Source organism: Mobula hypostoma, chromosome 19 (genome assembly GCF_963921235.1).
Source record: "Mobula hypostoma chromosome 19, sMobHyp1.1, whole genome shotgun sequence".
NCBI classification, from domain to species: Eukaryota; Metazoa; Chordata; class Chondrichthyes; order Myliobatiformes; family Myliobatidae; genus Mobula; species Mobula hypostoma.
The window spans coordinates 32,749,389-32,769,881 of NC_086115.1; the positions used below are offsets into that span (position 1 = coordinate 32,749,389).

The window sequence follows — 20,493 nt, forward strand, 5'->3', positions numbered from 1 at the left end:
TCTGTCTTTCTCGAGTTTGGTAAATGAGCATATTGGTTAGCTTTGTTTCAATATTTCCCATCAAATAAATGTGTTGTAGAGTTTAAATGCAGTTTGTCTAAGTGGGTTAAAATATTAGCATTGAATGAAATGACAATGGGAAATCCAAGGTAGCATCAAAATGGTCTCTTATTGCAGTCAGAATATCTGCATTCGTGTAGGGCCACCCCTCCCTCCCTCCCTCTGCTATTTGTCACTCCTCAGGTCTTGGACATTCTCTCTGCTGATGTCACTTGTGCAGAAGTCCAGGACTTAATGAACTTCAATTGAAAAATTTTGAACTGTGAACTCCAACAGCTAAGAGTTGCTTTGAGTATGAATACCACTTTTGTGATTTATCTACTGTTAGGTGTAAAGTTTGTGATATTCCCACTGTGATTACTAACTGAACAATGTTTTCACTTTTGTGCATTGATTTCCTTTCCCTCCTATTAATTGGTAACTGATATATGTGACATAAATTTTCATATTACTTGTATCTCTTTGTATTTAATTTCATGGTGGTTCATTCTGATTCAGAAGTTACGCTTTTTGAGCTTTGGGAATATTGTACATTTCCAATAGAAAACTGTCGAAAGTTTTTCTAAGTGACCTCAAAATATTATTAAGTTTAATATTTTCTATTGAAAATGGTTTCCTTTTTCTGCTTTCGGTGAGGTTTCCAGGTCAAGAGATTGGTAACCAAATAGGTAGATAAATGTATTTACATAATATTTTGTTTAATGTTTTAAAATATTGCTAAACATCAGAAAGGTTTAATGATATCTTTTGAAAATTTTTTTTTCACCCAAAAGTTGTTTTTTTAAAAATGTCCTGTTAAGAGATAGTTCCCTTTCCCTTTTGATCACTTCTCTCTTTTCCTTGGTATTCTCTCTCTCTCGGCTTGTTTTCCAATCTCTTCATTGAGCATGATCTTTTTTAACTGTGAAATCAAAGGAAAACTACAGTTGCTAAAGTGGACAAAGGCCAAGAAATGTTATTTAAAATATTTATTTATTGCTAAGCAATTCATATTTAAATAAACTGCCTTTGCTCATCAGCTGCAAACAACTTACCTTTGTGCCTCTCTGTCCCAGAAATGCAGTGGATATTTATCATTCACACGATATAGAATTTTAAAAAATAGCTGTGCATATTTAAGGTTTTATCATGAGTCTGATAAATTTTACCTTTTAACTCCTTGTTGAAATTTACTTACCTAGTATCTCTGACTTGGAATGGAATTATTTGTCAAAATCTGATATTGCAGCTAACATTTCCTAACAAAATCAGGTTTGCAAAAGTTGCCTTCCTCGTACATGAGTTCTGCAGTTGCCAAAATTATTTTAAAGGTCCAGCTGATATTTGAAACCACTGCTGATATCTACTTTTTTCATAACTGGAAGGGCATTACTACATTACTCAGTATCTAGAGCAGGCCAATTGTAGACACTTGATAAAGGATAGGTAGTACCAGAGCCTGCAGTTTGTCTGCTCTAATTACCAAGTTGGCTACTATATCTCTCAAACATGGCATTAAATGGCACAAATTTTGTTTGGTTTGTAAGTGTTTTGGATGCTGCAGGTGCTTTTATGGTTGTAAAATGTTGAAGGGTAGAATTGTGTCCTGGACTGTTGAACCTATGACATTTTGGTAAGGATGCTGGTGTGTGTGCAGCCAGAAATAATACACAGTTATAGAGCATGGAAATGGATCCTTGAACTCATAGTGTCTGTGCTAAACCATCTAGCACCACACCTGGAGACCATAATGTTGACTCTTGTTCCCTTTCCATGAAGAGATTTCCTCTGATCGCCTGATCTCCAGGTGACATTTCTGATATTCTGAGACTGTGACCTTCACATCTGGGTTCTAGCCATTAGGAGTATCAGCTTGTAGTATTGAGTCTGCCCAGCCTAGTTAGTTTTAAATGTTTCTGAAGTATCCTCTCATTCTTCAAAATTCCCCTGAATATTTGCCTAACTGAGGTAATCTTTCCTTGTCCATTATTCTAGGTATCAGTTTAGTAAACATTCATTGCACTTGATGACTTACCAGTAATATGCTCCATCACCTTGCGAGTACACATTTGGTTGATAAGTGTCTGGGTTGGAATAGTGATTCTTATGCTCAGGACAAAAGCTGCCAATTTCCAGTCGTCGTCCAGTTCTCCTGCTATTTTTGACATGTTGAGTTATGGTGAGGCCATGATCATCTACTTGGAATTCTGACTGCAGATGTTTGGAGGCAGTTATACCCTGCCCTTTACACAGGTGTGATCTGCTTGCCATTTGATGAAATGTTCATAGATACAGAGTGATTTGTATAATAATATTGTGGAAGTAGTTTACATCCTATCCATCCACCCAGTTCTGACTTTTTCCTCTTTCATATGGCTCCTTCAGTCCCCTAGAACTCTTAACCAATGAATTTTCATCCGATCAGTATGGTATATAAATTTTTAATTACTGTTTTCATAAGTCCATTTAACTAGAAATACGTAGTATTCTTTTAATTGACGTATAGAGGTGAATTGGTATTCAGAATGTACTGTACAACTTGAACATCTTGTTGGCACCTGATAAAGTTGTACATTTCTGGGGTAGAAGCAAGTGAAGTAGGAATTTTAAATATTAAACTGTACTTTGTTGATACCTTGTTGGCCTACCACATTTTGTGAACTAATTTCTTCCAATTAAATGTAATTTTATTATATACACATGAATATATGGTTATAGTATTAATCCTGTTCTTTCATTCCTTGTGTTTAAATATATTTAACTAGCATTTGCAGTTACATCTCTTCCTATCCAAGAACAATGATCAGAAATCCAAATAAACCCAAGAGACAAATCTGTGTAAAGTGATAAATTCAGTCATTTGCTTTTTTAGTTTTTATATATAATATTTTTTTAATTTTGTAGTCCTTTTGAGTGTCTGTCACAAATATTATTGACCTTAACTGACATAATCAGATATTTATCCAAACATCATCGCCATGGGATTTCCAGCTGAGAGACTTGAAGGTGTCTACAGAAATAACATTGATGATGTAGTAAAGTAAGTACTTAAAGACAGAAGTCATTTTTCATTTTAATTTAGGAATTGTAAAAATTTCTTTCAAATTAAAGCATTAAGTTTTGTTACTTGAAATCATTGATAGCATTTTGGTACTCTTGATAGATAAAGAAATGTAAAAATTTAGATTGGGCTTGCATTAACCCTTTAGTGTCATGATTTGCATTTCATTTGCAGTTGTGGAAGGGAAAAGAAATTGTGATTAAATTAAATGGTTTGGTTGTATTTTCCAAGACCTGGCACATCTAATTTTTAAATGATCAATTCTTTTCATTTCTGAGAATGAATTTAAATTGCATATTTTTTGAAAAAGATATCAATGGAGACCTTGAACTCAATATGTTTAAATACAGTAGATGAGAGGATAATTTGATGATCTGAGGTTTTTAAGCGTGTTTTTTAAAAGTACTGATTGCAAATTATTATAAGATCTTGCATAGGACTAAATATTGCTTATGTAAGTCAGGTTTGTGAATCAGTAACTCAAAGCAAGGACTGGTGTAGGAAGTTTCCGCAAACTGCCCTGTAAAATTTCTCACTTTGAAGTGACAATGCTTGACTTTACCAAACAAAACTGATATATTGCTGTTCATATCCTTAAAAAATAGAATTGCTGTGTGAGTGTAGAACTACACCACTGCCATTGCAGCTTATGTTCTTGATCTAGTATTTCACTTGGTTATCTAAGAATAGAATATTTTGAGTATTAATACAATGCAGTTTTTGTGCTGAGCTTTGCTGTAAGACAGCATAGTTACAATTCTAAATGTTTCATCACTTTCCTAAAGCATTTTTAAAGTTCATAAGCATTGCTTATATTCATTGAATCATTTGCTTTGGCAAGGCCTTCAGTTCTACCAAAGGGCATCTCATTTGATTGGTTGAAGCAAAACCTAAATTCATGGCAAGTGTGAAGGTTTTGCTATTATTTTCCAGATGGGAAGTGATGTGACTCCCACGTGCCACTCTGGACAATTTGCCCTGGAAATTGAAGTGCCAGCTTGGGTTGTTCTTGCAGCATTTTAGAGTATTGTTGTATGTGGGCTGAAGATATGGGGCTGAAAGATGTTGCTTTTTTATTGCTTTTGACATGTTGCTCTGCAGTGAATTGTAATAATTTATGCACTACTAAAGCTGCAATAAAAATCAAACTTTGCTTTCTAAAGGAATGTCATATTCCTTTATGTTGTTATTTACTTTGTCTCTGACTGAAAGCTCTGTGTGATGTGCAGTTGTTGATTGCAAAAAGAAAATGCACCTCAAACTGTGAATTGGTTCTTCCCTCTACAAATGAGGAACTATAGTTGAAAGTTATCTATCTGAACAGTTATTATATAGTCAATATCAGAAGCTGACATAAAATATCTGACCTGGTATATTTTCTCTATAGAAGACATCAGCTACTTTCACTAGTTTGCTCATTTCCTGTAATCTTTAAAATCCCTCTTTTTTTTTCAAAAATGCCAACTACCATTTTAGATGTTTTTGAACTTGTTTTAACCATATCCTGTAACTCAACATTACGTGTATCCCCTAAGCATATTTTTCTCACTTCCTTATTTATTCTACGCATAATCTAAAATTTTAAGGTTGCACCAGAAATGATCAATGTGGACATTTATTACAGCATCATGTAATCTTAGTGCTTTATAACATCACGCCTTTCCAGTTCTAAAGAATTACTGCCTCCTATCTTTGTTTTTAACCATGAAGAAAAATTTTTGTATGGATACTCCTGCTTGATGATTGCTACAAATAGTGAGCACCCATTAAAGAAATGCTTTCTTACATTGGTCTGATGTTGATTTTTATCAGTATATGTTTCTGTTTTGCAATTTTAATGGGAAATGTATCCCTTTGACCACCATCCATTCACCACCGAAACACTGCAGGAAAAAATTAACTGCCAACGGGACATCAACCGTCTCGACTTCACCGCACCTTGTTCCCATTCCAACCTTACTCCTTCCGAACGCTCTGCTCTCCACTCCCTCCGCACTAATCCTAACCTTACTATTAAACCCGCCTATAAGGGGGGTGCTGTTGTAGTCTGGCGCACTGACCTCTACCTTGCCGAGGCACAGCCACAACTCGCGGATACCTCCTCTTATTTACCCCTTGATCGTGACCCCACTAAGGAGCACCAGGCCATTGTCTCCCACACCATCACCGACTTTATCTGCTCAGGGGATCTCCCATCCACTGCTCCCAACCTTATAGTTCCCACACCTCGCACTTCCCATTTCTACCTCCTACCCAAGATCCACAAACCTGCCTGTCCTGGCAGACCCACTGTCTCAGCTTGCTCCTGCCCCACTGAACTCATTTCTGCATACCTCGACACTGTTTTATCCCCCCTTGTTCAATCCCTTCCTACCTATGTTCGTGAGACTTCTCACGCTCTTAAACTTTTTGATGATCTTTAAGTTCCCTGGCCCCCACCGCTTTATCTTCACCATGGATGTCCAGTCCCTATATACTTCCATCCCCCATCAGGAAGGTCTCAAAGCTCTCCGCTACTTTTTGGATTCCAGACCTAATCAGTTCCCCTCTACCACCACTCTGCTCCGTCTCGTGGAATTAGTCCTTACTCTTAATAATTTCTCCTTTGGCTCCTCCCACTTCCTCCAAACTAAAGGTGTAGCTATGGGCACCCGCATGGGTCCGAGCTATATCTGCCTTTTTGTGGCTTTGCGGAACAATCTATGTTCCAAACCTATTCTGGTATCTGTCCCCCACTCTTCCTTCGCTACATCGACGACTGCCTTGGCGCTGCTTCCTGCACGCATGCTGAGCTCGTTGACTTTATTAACTTTGCCTCCAACTTTCACCCTGCCCTCAAGTTTACCTGGTCCATTTCTGACACCTCCCTCCCCTTTCTAGATCTTTCTGTCTCTGTCTCTGGAGACAGCTTATCTACTGATGTCTACTATAAGCCTACTGACTCTCACAGCTATCTGGACTATTCCTCTTCTCACCCTGTTGCTTGCAAAAATGCCATCCCCTTCTCGCAATTCCTCCGTCTCTGCTGCATCTGCTCTCAGGATGAGGCTTTTCATTCCAGGATGAGGGAGATGTCCTCCTTTTTTAAAGAAATGGGCTTCCCTTCATCCACCATCAACTCTGCTCTCAAACGCATCTCCTCCATTTCACGCACATCTGCTCTCACTCCATCCTCCCGCCACCCCACTAGGAATAGGGTTCCCCTGGTCCTCACCTACCACCCCACCAGCCTCCGGGTCCAACATATTATTCTCCGTAACTTCCGCCACCTCCAACGGGATCCCACTACTAAGCACATCTTTCCCTCCCCCCACCTCTTTGCTTTCCGCAAGGATCGCTCCCTACGCGACTCCCTTGTCCATTCGTTCTCCCCCCGCCCATCCCTCCCCTCTGATCTCCCTCCTGGCACTTATCCTTGTAAGCAGAACAAGTGCTACACGTGCCCTTGCACTTCCTCCCTTACCACCATTCAGGGCCCCAGACAGTCCTTCCAGGTGAGGCAACACTTCATCTGTGAGTCGGCTGGGGTGATATACTGCGTCTGGTGCTCCCGATGTGGCCTTCTATATATTGGTGAGACCCGACGCAGACTGGGAGATCGTTTTGCTGAACACCTACGCTCTGTCCGCCAGAGAAAGCAGGATCTCCCAGTGGCCACACATTTTAATTCCACATCCCATTCCTATTCTGATATGTCCATCCATGGCCTCCTCTACTGTAAAGATGAAGCCACACTCAGGTTGGTGGAACAACAGCTTATATTCCTTCTGGGTAGCCTCCAACCTGATGGCATGAGCGTTGACTTCTCTAACTTCCGCTAATGGCCCACCTCCCCCTGGTACCCCATCCGGTATTTATTTATATACACACATTCTTTCTCTCTCTCTCCTTTTTCTTCCTCTGTCCCTCTGACTGTACCCCTTGCCCATCCTCTGGGTTCTTCTCCCCACCCCCTCTTTCCTTCTCCCTGGGCCTCCTGTCCCATGATCCTCTCATATCCCTTTTGCCAATCACCTGTCCAGCTCTTGGCTCCATCCCTCCCCCTCCTGTCTTCCCCTATCATTTTGGATCTCCCCCTCCCCCTCCAACTTTCAAATCTCTTACTAATTCTTCTTTCAGTTAGTCCTGACGAAGGGTCTCGGCCTGAAACGTCGACTGCACCTCTTCCTACAGATGCTGCTTGGACTGCTGCGTTCACCAGCAACTTTGATGTGTGTTGCAGGAAAAAATAGTGTTGCTCGCTATTTCTTACCTTTTTCTTTTTCACTTTTTGTTGTGTTAGTTTTTAAATTTTTTTTGCTTTACATTTTTGTTCTGGGAAAGGTTTATGCTTGAAAATCAACTATTGTTTCCCTCAGATCTTGCCTGAGATACTTAATTTTTTTTTGCTTATGATTTTGCATCTCAATTCAAGACTTACTTGAATTTTTGTTTTTCTCTACCACCAAGACCACTGTAGATCAGTTTCCTACCCCTCTGCTACAGACTGCAAGACATGAGTGGTTGCCTTAGTTTGGTCTGCAATTAAATTGCAGAACTTCGCTGTTATAAGATTAAAGTTTTGAAAGTAATGAAAGGAGAGGCAGAAAAATCTGAGTGAAGATTATAGTAACTGGCTGTAGTTACTGCTAAATCAAGGTGCTATTCAACAAAGCAGATACTATCCCTGCTGTATTTTCACATCTGTAGTATACAAGTTTAAAGTAATCATGCTAAAGTTTTAAGATATGGACTTCGTGAAATAGAAAAGGTTAATCTGAGCTAGTAGTTTACATTACTGAGTTGGATGATCAGCCATGATCATAATAAATGGCAGTGCAGGCTCGAAGGGCCGAATGGCCTACTCCTGCACCTATTTTCTATGTTTCTATTGCCGTTATCACGTGCCATTAGTGTACTGCGGGGATAAACAAATCGGTGGAAAGAAATGTTGAGAAAAGTCAGAAAATGAAGATTGCTAAATTGGAGTAGGTTTTCAAGCAGGAGTGAAGTCAATACTTAAACGGTTAAAGAGGCAATTTTATGCAATGATGTGAGAAATTGTGGGTGGTTAGTAATAAGTGAACTAAACCTGTCATAGGAGTACAAGATTTACTCAGTTTGGATGTATTTTAGAATTCAGAAAAATAGATATTGTTCACATGAAAGCAAATCATGTGTAATTCAGTTAGTCATTTGAATATTTCCAGTCACCAGAGATTATGTCAGTCTCAGTAGAGCTATTTTTATTTTATAAAGTAGTGACAACGACCATGAAATTCAAGGAGGTGGGATATACTCCAATTGCCTTAGATTCCTTTTGCAAATACCATAAAATAACTGCTACAGCTGTTAATCATTTTCATTGTTTTTAATTCCAAAATGACTTGGTTTATTATGGTGTCTAAAGTGAGACTAAATTAATCTCTTGGTAATTATCCTTTTGCCTGGAGAGAACAATGTAGATTTAAAAAAAACTGCTTTCAAGTGCAGATATTAGTTAACCTTTCAGTTGGAATATTGTGACTTTGTACTCCCTCAATTAGCCATAATAAAGAGCTAAATCTATGTTTTACTTTGTGAATAGAGTTAACTACTTTGCCAATTGAACACAAACAGTAACTTTGTCCCTTGTTTTTTTTCTCTCCAGGGCTGGGTCATTGATTTATGCAGTGGGTGGCTGTATACACTTTTGTGGTGTTAGTAAAATTGATGTTAAAATGTTATGTTTGAATGATAGGAGACACTCCTATCTTGAGATTTTCTCAATTCAGAAGAAATTTTCATTTAATTTGCTATGTTTCTCCAGACTAAATTTTAATCATGCAGTGTAGGTTTTCTAGGGTTTTTGAAACTTGGCTAAAAGAGTGCCTCATTCCATACCATTGTATCTGAGAACTAGGTTTTGCCAACAATCTTTGGTGATGGTTGCACCTTTAATGCTGGAAAGTGACAATTTATGGAGCATGATTGAATACTGTGAGCTGAGAATTTTATTTAATGTTAAAAGTGCAAGAGTACAGCTGTTGACTAATATTGAATGCTTTTATTCATGATACATTTTGTATAATTGACTTTTTATGCTGTAAGAAATAGAATATGGATGCAGTTTACCAAAGAAACAATTGCACATAACATTTCCAGTTTTTTTTTAAGTTAGTTCACTGATTTGTTTTCCAAAGGATCAAAGGCACATGCAACATGATCACAGTAGATGTAGCGAGTGAGCTATTGTAGTGTCTGGGCCCCTTTTCATTGAGTAGTGTAAGAAGGATTTCTGCCAAAGACAGGAGGCACTGGAGAAGTGGGATGAATAACATGTGCAAGACCAAACCATTAAATATGGTTTGATGTGAGCCTAATTAGTAGAGATCTGAAAGACCATCAATCAAGTGTGTACAACACTCACAACACGCTGGAGGAACTCAGCAGGTCGGGCAGCATCCGTGGAAATGATCAATTAACGTTTCGGGCTGGAACCCTTCATCAGGACTGAAGAGGGAAGGGGCGGAGGCCCTATAAAGAAGGTGGGGGGAGGGTGGGAAGGAGATGGCTGGAAGGTTCCATGTGAAAAACTAGTAAGGGGAAAGATAAAGGAGTGGGGGAGGGGATAGGCAGGAAAGGTGAAGAAGGAATAAGGGAAAACACAATGGGTAGTAGAAGGAGGCGGAACCATAAGGGAGGTAGTAGGCAGCTGGGGGAGGGGGCAGAGTGACACTGAGATGGGGAAGGGAGGGGGAGGGAATTACTGGAAGTTGGAGAATTCAATGTTCATATCCAGGGGCTGGAGACTACCCTGACAGTATATGAGGTGTTGCTCCTCCAACCTGAGTTTAGCCTCATCACGGCAGTAGAGGAGGCCATGTATGGACATATCCAATGGGAATGTGAAGCAAAGTTGAAGTGGGTGGCAACCGGGAGATCCTGTTTGTTGTGGCGGACGGAGTGGAGCTGCTCAACGAAGCGGTCCCCCAATCTGTGTCGGGTTTCACTGATGTAGGGGAGGCTGCACTGGGAGCACCGGATGCAATAGATGACCTCAACAGACTCAGAAATGAAGTGTTGCTTCACCTGGAAGGAATTTTTGGGGCCCTGAATGGTGGCAAGAGAGGAGGTGTAGGGACAGGTGTACTGTTGACTATTGTTCACCAAGATAGTAATAGAAATGAAGACACTCTGCTTTTGTATCCTTGACTATGATGAGGAAGATTTGAAAAATAGCCTAGTTGTCACAATCAAAAGCTCTTGATCTTGTGTTGTTAGATTCAGATTTGACTGGTTTCAGCTCAAGTTGGGTATACTTAGCAAGTGAATAAGTCACCAATGCACATTATTCAGGTTAGTATATAACAAGAGTTGACTGAAACAACAGCAGTAATGTGAAATTATACACCTAAAATTGTCACTTTTTTTTTAAGTAGTTTTGTACTTTTCACTGGTTGTGCATGCATGTGCTTGTGTATATATCAATAAACTCAACTTTAAAAAAAACTTCTAGGGCTGAAATATATTTGGAGGGGTAGGTAAAAATGTAACCAATTGATATCTGCTAAATTCAGCTGATAGAAGTTGCTCTAGATGTAGCACTTGAATTTCCATAGTATTTTAAGTTGGAGGATTGCTTTTTACTTCCAGGGATGTTGCAGAGGATTCTTTAATTACTGATAATTCATTAGTGGTAGACTAAATTATCCTTTAAGCAGGCTATTAGGGCATTGATACCCCCTGCCCATTTATTTAACTTGGCATGTGAAATTTGTTTGTTTCTCTTCATGCTTCACATTTGTTGGTGAGTACAGTCCTTACAATATATTGGAGGTGTAATTTTGCCAGGATATTGGGTGACCAGCAAAGCATGTCTAGTGTTGCTTGGAGTGGAGTTGTGTAGCCAGTATGGAACAATTTTATGCCAGTTTTCAGTTACTGGTTTAATTAAGGGATATTGTAAAATTAACAGGCTAACATTTCAGAATATGCATCTTTTAATTATGTAATATCTAAATTAAAAACTCGGAATTATCAGTTCAACAACTCTAGGGATTGTAAACATGGGGCTACTATGTGTATATGATTGCATATTTAAGGGTCATTAAAAATAAAACTAAATTCCCGATTGTAGCATAATAAGTTCAATATCTTGTAAAGTTCATGGCTCATTAGTTAACTTTATTTTAACAAATTATGCATGGGGATGGTAAAGAGTGAAAGGCTGCCGGGGGGGGGGGGGGGGCGGGAATTGACAGATTCAGAGAATTGGGCATTTTTTTTAAAGACAATGTCATGGTGTGTTCAGGATAAATATATTCCATTTAAATATGCAAATGAGTGTGGGGCACTGGATGAATAATAAAGATAAATGAATTTTAAACTGTGTGCATGTAAATGACAAAGTAGAGCTACTAGGACTTGATATTTCAATTCCTGTGGTAAGTTGGCACTCGATGTTGGCAGTGGGTTTGGAGTGGTGACAAGGAGGGAGGGTAGGTACGTCATCGAGGTCATCAGGTGGGCACCCTCCTTCTTTGACGTTTCGTTGATAAGCCCACTACATCTCCAGAGGGCTCAACGGTGCTACCTGGTGTCCCAGATACACCCCCCTCAGTTCCACACCCTCCCATCTTCATCTTGCAGCCCAGTTGTTGTCTTTCCTTTTAATCCAAATCCAATCACTGCTTTCTTCTGCTGCGTTTGACAAGGACTCGATTGCTTGTTGGAGGGAGTGACCCCTCACCCCCATCTTCCTCAATAGACTGGTCGTAGATGTAGCAATGAATCCCCTGCATCCCACTTCTACAGGGGAAATCTTGGTCTTCCAGCTATTCTGGGCAGCTTCAGTTGCCAGTTCAGAGTACTTGGTCTTTTTCTCTCATATGCTTCTTCGACACCATTTTCCCATGGTACTGTCAATTCCACAACATATGCCAGCTTGACTGTTGTGGACCACAGGACCATGTCTGGCTGGAGTGTTGTAGCTGCAAGGGAGTGAGAGTGGATGATTAAGGAAAGTGTACTGAGTTTAAGAAAGGGATTTTAAAGGAATTGTAAGATAGAATGTGAAACTTGTGCAAACAGAAATTAACTATTTCACAAACACGTAAGTAATTAAAATAGGATGATTAAAACTGGTACAGCATGTCTTGGTCCTTGGTTTATAAAAACGGGCAATAAGGAAATAGCTACAATGCAAAATATACTACAGTAGTTGACATAGAAAGGAGGGAACTACTAAACAGACCAATTTGATAGAAAATCCTGGGTGCATTGAATTACAGCTTCAATTATCAAACCAAACGAGGGAAGAGGGGAGAGGGCTTAAACCAATATATGAAAATTCAGTCAATAAGATTTTTAAAAAAAAAAGCAAACAATTTTCAAGCAGTAGATATAATTCCCTAATCATGAAGCAAGTACTGTGATGTCAGACATCTGGCTTAAAAATTATTTTTATATATAAAATATGGAGCTGTAAGGAGAAAACTAGGGTTAGCATTTTGGTTCTGTAATTTGATCAGACCTGGGAAAAGTATGAGGGTTATAAATACTTTCAAATGTATTCACTTAGTGTAATTGTGTCTCACCCTCTGATGCTGACTGACCTGCTGAGTACTGCTGGTATAATGTGATTTTATTTTTATTATCTTACCTCCACCTTAAGGGAAGATGGAACTACTCTAGAAGACAGTAGTTTGGTATATATGGTAGTAAAGGTGCAAGAATATCTTCTTTAAAATACATGTTAGAAATGAAAATAGCTGATACAGCAAGTACAGTAAAACTCCAATAATTTTGGTACTGCTGGCCTAGCAAATTTTACAAACAATTGAACATTATTTCTATTAATACTCTAATACATCCTAATTTTTTTTAACAAGCACTCTGTTTTTTCAGTGAACAGTGTTTAAAGGGTGAAAAAGAAAAAAGGACTAGTGTGTTTTAATGGGTGCACCAGAAACAGAATCCTGTTGTTGGGACATAATATGAAATGGCCACCAGCAGATTGGGTGGAGAACTCAGATACAATGTTATTTTCACATTGAGTTAAGATGACTTGCAGAGCAATTGAGGTAGATAGATATGGACATGTAAGTAAAAAGACTGATTAAGATAAGTAGTGTTGAAAGACTTGGTCTTAATACTGGGTTTGTAAAGCAGGACCTAAAGAGGTGGCTGCACTTTAGGCACAAACAGAAGAAAATCTGAAGATGCTGAAAATCCAAAGCAACACACACAAAATGCAAGAGGAGCTCAGCAAAACAGGCAACATCTATGAGGAAGAGTAAACGGTCGAGGTTTTGGGCCGAGACGCAATCATATATGCTGCCTGGCCTGCTGAGCTCCTCCAGCATTTTGGGTATGTACCTTGGAGGGAAATGTTATTCCTGCAAAACAACCAATTTTCTCCATCTGAATGCCTGCAATTTTGGAATTTCCATACAGTGTATGTGAATGAAAATATTGAACTTGCTGAGAATTCTTTTTCCTATTGGAGTCTACAAATGGGAGACAAAGCTGCAACTGTTCATTTGAATAATGCTCAATTAGGTCAGGAGCAAGAAGTTCTTCATTAATTTTAATGGATAAGAGTGTTTAAGATAAATGTTGTGTTTAAATGCTAATTGCTTAATTTAATTTTAGCCAATTTTAATAGTTTGGCAATTTTATTGAATGTTTCCAAATGCCAATCATTTTGAAACATTTCATTTTGGAAGAGCTTGATAGCAGGCTACAGTTTGGAAGATTATTAGCCGAAGTTTATATAGTGCATTTTTGTGGCTGAGTTTCCTGTCACCTCGTGATAGAATTTGAGAGGAAGTACTTACTGCAATTGAAGGCCTTGTTGAGTTTAGGACAAGCAGCTTGCAGCAGTAGCACTCACTGGCATAACTCTACAGTCTGTATATGGTCTTTTCTCATAGATCAGTTGCAGACATGGATAACTTGTCATTAACTGCAAACTTCTGATATTTCATTTTGCAGTAATTATCTTGAGATTTTTGCAAATAGAAATACTAGATATAATAGAGCGATCATTCATTAGCACATGGCTGAGTTGTGTTAAACTAACTGTCATATCAAAGCCCAAAATCAACATAGAAAATTTAAATTTAATACAAACTGCTACTTTACAAATATTTGCAGTGGTATTGTTTGTATTTCAAGATATTATTTAATACTTAAAGATCCAGGTACGTGTTTATAATTCATGTGCTTTCATCTAACTCCATCAACATATCCCTCTGTAATTGTCTCTCATGTTTATCTAGCTTCCACTTAAATACATAATCCTTGCTGGATGTTTTACCTGTTCCTCCTGGCAATCTCTATATTTTCTACATTAAAAACTTCTTGTGAGTTTCCTTAGCTTGACCAATGACGATCTTGCATTTATAGCCTCCAGTTCTGTTACACCAGGAGTAAAAACACCAGCATTTGTATATTTGTCTTGATCTCCATTGGAAATGCAAGGTGCTTGGCAATTCAAATTATATTCCCTTTTTAACAATAAACTCTCCTTCACTATAAGTGTTTGATATTTTTAAGAACTGGTTTGTTTGTAGCACTGTAGTTGAATATTTTATAATTCTTTCCCACTAGAGATGAAACTCGTGCATTGTTTTGAACAATTGTATTATCAATCCACCTTTGTAGTTTTAGTGGTTTTAGAATCTGTAATCAAAGGTCTTGTTCACTCATTTACGTTCATTTTCTAATAAATCAGGCTTCGTTATTTGTTCCTATTAAAGCATAGTTAATGGTGATGCCATCCAGGTTAGTAGGACTGTTTAAATCTAGTGTATACAGTGCTTATAAAAAGCACTAAATAACCTTCTCAGAGTTGTTTGGAGTGTTTTTTTGTCTTCATGGTGTAGTTTTTACCAGATTACTGACTTACCAGCAGTTGACCTTCCAAATACAGATGTATTTTTATGACAATCAATTTAAACTGCACACAGGTGATCTCCACTTAACTAATTATGACTTCTAAAACCAATTGGCTACACTAGTGTTGATTTGGTGTGTCATTTTAAAGGGGAGGGTGAATACTCATGTAATCAATGACTTTGTGCTTTATATTTGTAATTAATTTAGGCACTTTGTAGAGATCTGTTTTCACCTTGACATGAGTCTTTTTCTGTTGATCAGTGTCAAAAAAAAAGCCAAGTTAACTCCACTGTGATTCAGTGTTTATAAAACATGAAATCTTCCAAGGGAGGTGAATACCTTTTATAGGCACTGTGGTTTTGCATTTATACAAAGGATGTTCATATCAAGGTACCACTTATTCTTTTTTATCTTTTAATATTAGTGCTCTTGTTGACAATCCTGTGTATGAGAAATTGCTGACTATGAAATTTTGGTCCCTGGTGTTTATAGAACCTCTCAATGTAGTTTAATGTATTATGTTTCGTTAATCTTAATTCAGTGCCACATTGATTTTTTTAAAATCTGACACTTCCATTCTAGGGCTTGGTTTTTTAAGAACAGAGGAAACATTAAAATGAAATGTGCCACACAAGCTTACTGAAAACTTATTAAGAAAACATGTCAATCAGAAATGCAGCTAGCTACATAGCGAATCTTTTTGGAAAATGCTTATCTAGCATGTTACTTAATTTACTTTTGGGTCACTCTATTTCAACAATTAAGTGCTTAAATGATTTGTTTGTGAACTTGATTTGACCCATGTGTTGCATTGTCTCAGTAATTTCCTTGTTTCTCAAAACCGGACATCTGCCATAAGAAATGGTACAATAGTGCAAGTGCTGTTACTGGATTCTATTAAATGGATTGATTAAATAGCAAACAATAGGCAGAAATTAACTTGCACAAGGAAGACCAAGGTACTAAATAGTTTCCAGTAAGTTTTTTGTTTCTTCATGCCAGCAACAAATTCCCATAGGAGGATAGAAATTAGATTGAGCTGAGGGTTATAGATAGTGGTTAAGAAAATGACAGATGGAATATATCGTGGGAAAAATGTTACTTGAGATTGTTGGGGGAGCAAGCTTTTTAATGTGGTAAGAAGCAGGTAAAAGTTGGTGTGTGATTGAGTACTTAAAATGCTGATATATGATATGATGGACTCTCGTGTCCACCATTCACAGGTCTTGGAGCTGGGTAAGATGTAAGTTTTGGCATTTATATCTTTTTAAGCACTCCAGGAGACGCCAGTGGGGAGGGGGGTAGGTAATGAAAGTATGCAAGTTTTCATTTTCCTAAGCCTTGTAATTCTTGAGCTAGTATTGCATAATAATCTTCAATAGATGTTTCTGATTTATTTTGCTTCAGTTTGGTTTCTCTCTAAGCCTATGCAGGATCTGCTAAGTACCATCAAGTACAATTCCCATTTAATTTTTAAGTTCACTGGAATCCCCTTGTGGATAGAAACCACAGTTACAATCTGGCACATCAAGTGTATTCATAATCTCAAGCGGGAAAGGTTCCATCAATTCGGTTCAAAAATGAATAGGTATATTCTGTCACTGTTTCTAGTGTTTATCTTTTCTTTTTGTATCTTGCCACCTGGACTGTAAGGCAAGCATCTAAGGTTGACATATTTTACTAAATATTTTGTGTAACAATTTGGGGTATGTTTATTGTCATTGCATTCTATCTACACTGATTTAGTTTGCATCATCTTAAGCCCCCTCACCCCAAAAGTGCAATAGTTTAAATCTTTAAAACGTCATCTCTAATTACATAGACACAGCCAGGTTACATTTTACTATAAACCAGGATAAAACTGGAATAATTAGAAAAGCACTCTAAATGGAGAGGAAATACAGTCAAACCATCCCAGAACATTTTATGGGATGTTTTCAGGGCAGATTTCTTTTGGCAAAATGCCCATCTGTGTAATACAGCACTGGTTGGTTTCACTGGAAATTGAAGATGTAAAATTTTGCCGACACCTCCATTTTTCCTAGGTCTCATGTTTTGGTAGAATGCATTCTATCCATTGCAGTTTAATCAGCAAAAGCAAAGTAGTTTTGCAGTTGGTCAAAATTAAATTCCAATGAATATCTAGCAAAAAGTACCTATTGTATATCCAGGTATGCTGAAAATCTCAAATCAGATTTGTCACTGACATTAGTCATGGTGTCTGTTACTTTGTGGCAGCAGTACAGTACATAAATTACTGTAAGTTGCCATAAAGAATTAGCGCAAAAGAGGAATAGCAGAATAGTGAGGCAGAGATTGTGGACTGTTCAAAAATCTGATGGGAGAGAGGAAGAAGCTGTTCCAAAAACATTGAGTTTGTTATTAGGCTCCTCTGTCTCCTCTCGAATAGTGGTAATGAGAATTTGGCATGTACTGAAAGCTGAGGGTTCATAATGATGAATACAGCCTTCCTGAGGTACCACCTTTTGAAAATGTCCTCAATGGTGGGCAGGCTTGTGCCTATAATGAGGGTGCCTGAGTCTATAGATCTCTGAAGCCTAATACGATCCTGCAAGTTGGCACCCCCATGCCAGACGGTGATGCAACCAGTCAGCAAGGGTCAGCATGTTTTCCATGGAATATATGTAGAAATTTGTTTGTCTTTAGTGACACACCAAATCTCATCAAACTCCTAATGAAGTATAGCTACTTGTGTGCCTTCATCATGTTTGCATCAATATCAGCCCAAGGTAGATTCTCAGAGATGTTAATGCCTATGAACTAGAAGTTGCTGACTCTTCATTGAATGTTTGTTTGCCCGACTTCCCCCTCCTGAAGTCTAGAATCAGTTCCTTGGTCTTGCTGATGTTGAGTGTAAGGTTGCCGTGACAACACTTGACCACCCTTTCACACTCACTCAATCTGAGATTCTGTCAACTACAGTGTTATCATTGGCAAATTTGTAGATGCAGTTTGAGCTGTACCTAACCATGTAGTGATGACTGAAGTGAGAGTAAAGCAGTGGGTTAAGTGTGCGTCCTTGAGGTGTGCATGTGTTGATTGTCAGTGAGGAAGAGATGTCACCAATTCCTACTGACTGTGTTCTACCAATGAGGAATTCAAGAATACAATTGCAAAGGAAGGTACAGAGGGCCTGGTTTTAAAGCTTGTTAATTAGTACAGAGGGGATGATGGGGATGATGGTGTTGATTGCCAACTTGTCCAGGTGGTCCAAAGCCCATTGTAGACCCAGTGAGACTGCAAATGCCTTGTTGTGGCAGTCGGCAAATTGCAGTGGGTCCAGGTCCTTGCTCAGGCAGGAGTTAATTCTAGCTATGACCAATCTGTCAAAGCCCTTCATTACAGTAGATATGGGTGCTACCTGATGATAAATGTTTGAGGCACCAGTATGATTGATGCCCACTTGAAGTGGGTGGGAACCTTCAACTGCAGCTGTTGAAGATGTCTTTAGCAATCCTGCCAGTTGGTTGGCCCAGGTTTTCACTGTTCTGCCAGGTACACCCTTGGGGCCTGACACCTTATGAGGGTTCATCCTCTTAAGGATTTTCTGATGTCATAGTCTGAGACACAGATCACAGGGTTGTCAGATGCTGTGGAGATTCGCAGAGGTGTAGTGTTATTCTTCCTTTTAAAGTGTACACATGAGAGATGAGAGTGCTGTTTTTTATATTGGCTTTTTAAACTAGGCATTGAATATTTACTACTATATATGTACCTGATAAGCTAGTATGATATTTTCAAAGCTTTGGAGGAGTTCACAATAATGATCCTGGGAATGAAAAGGTTAATGTTTGACGAGTGTTTGATGGCTCTAGGCATGTACTCACTGGAGTTCAGAAGAATGATGGGGACCTAATTGAAACCTACTAAGTATTGAAAGTTCCAAGATAGTGGACATAGGGAGAATGTTTCCAATAGTGGGACAATTTAGGACCAAAAGATAGAGCCTCAGAATACAAACATGTTCCTTTGGAATAGACTGACTTGCTTGCCTGTTGTGCTGCTGGAGTTTAGGGTAACAATGAAGGTCCTCAATCTCTGGTGGTGTTGAGAGCTTTCTTCATCATATCAGTAGCGTTCTCTCAGTTTTCACTAATGTCAGTCATGCAAGTCCCAGATGGAGGCACGGGAATACCATTGCACTAGGATGTAGAAGGATTGTTCTTGGTGTTTCTGTAATATTTTGGTTTACCAGTCAGGGTTGATAACCCTGAGCTGAACCCTGAACCTGGAAGACTAGTGGACCACTCTTAGTCTGTCCTTTTAGTTTGACTTGTTTGGCATAAGTGACCCAACCAAGAGCCAAAGCATAAAGCCCTGATTCCAGCCAGCATAGCTCTTCGGGTCATTGAGGTATGCAAGCCTCCAAACCACAACAAAGTTGTGGTCCTGTTGGAGATTTGGAACAGAGATGAGGAATTTCTTTAACCAGAAGGTGGAGAGTCTGTGGAACTCATTGTTACATACAGCTGCAGAGGCCAATTTATTGGGTATATTTAAAGTGGAAGTTGATAGGTTCTTGATTAGCAAGGGTGTCAAAGGTTACAGGGAAAAGGCAGAACATTGGGGTTGAGAGGAGAAATCAGCCACTATCGAATGGTGGAGCAATCTTGATGGGCTGAATGGCCCAATCCTGCTTCTGGTTCTTGTGGTTTTATAGGTGGAGTGATGGATCAGAATAGAATTATCTGATGGTGGCAGGTTGACAACTTCAATGTTATGAGATTTGTCCTTGGAATGTAAGCATGCTGCACCAAAATTCTTCGCTGTTTGCTCTTGCCCTTTTGTGGAACTATGCCTACCAGGTCAAATGCTACCTATTCAGTTGAACTGGTGGATCATCTGCATTGGCACTGTGTGCACCTCCAATATCCATCCTTAACCACCATCTATTTTGTGTTTAGCAGTGCATTGACAACATTCAGGGGAAAAGTACTGCATCAGGTTTCACAAACTAATTACATAGAAGTTCAACCTTGTCGCCCCCTTCTTGACACCCATTTTCTATAATTACGTGATTGCTTCATAGACTTTGCATTCTTCAATAGATTTCCTTCAACAGAGCATTATGAAGACCAATACTGTATCTGATTTCTATCACCAAATGAAACCCTCAGAAAAATCTATCATGATTAAGTGAGATAATTGCAATGATGGCATCTTTAATAGAATTATTTGTAAGTAAACATTTTAACCATTTTCCAGGATGCATTTGCTGTTGCTATTTAATATTTTACCATTTAATATTATTTATTTTAAATTCTAGTTCCCAGGTGCACAATTTTTGTTTAATCCAAGTTACAAGGTTGAAAAGATGAGGAATGTTGCAAACGGCAATTCAATTTACCAATTTTGTTTTTGAATTGTATTTGCTGAACTCTTCCACTTCAGCTTGTGTCTACTCTTTATACACTTGGCTCAGTCTCTTGTCTCTCCATTATCCACACTTATGGTTGTCTAGACATAAGCTTTCCAATATAGTTATGGTTATATTTCCTCACTGTATCCTT

The 20,493-nt window shown here is 38.6% G+C and overlaps 1 protein-coding gene across 1 annotated transcript in view; it reads left to right on the forward strand.

Moving 5' to 3' along the window:
- The window catches only part of LOC134358933 (phosphatidylinositol 3,4,5-trisphosphate 3-phosphatase and dual-specificity protein phosphatase PTEN), a 135,263-nt gene that overhangs the window by 42,535 nt on the left and 72,235 nt on the right, over positions 1–20,493 (forward strand). Inside the window, exon 2 of the mRNA XM_063071626.1 lies at positions 2,995–3,079. Within this exon, the coding sequence (XP_062927696.1) occupies positions 2,995–3,079 (85 nt within the window). The remainder of the gene's footprint in view (positions 1–2,994; positions 3,080–20,493) is intronic.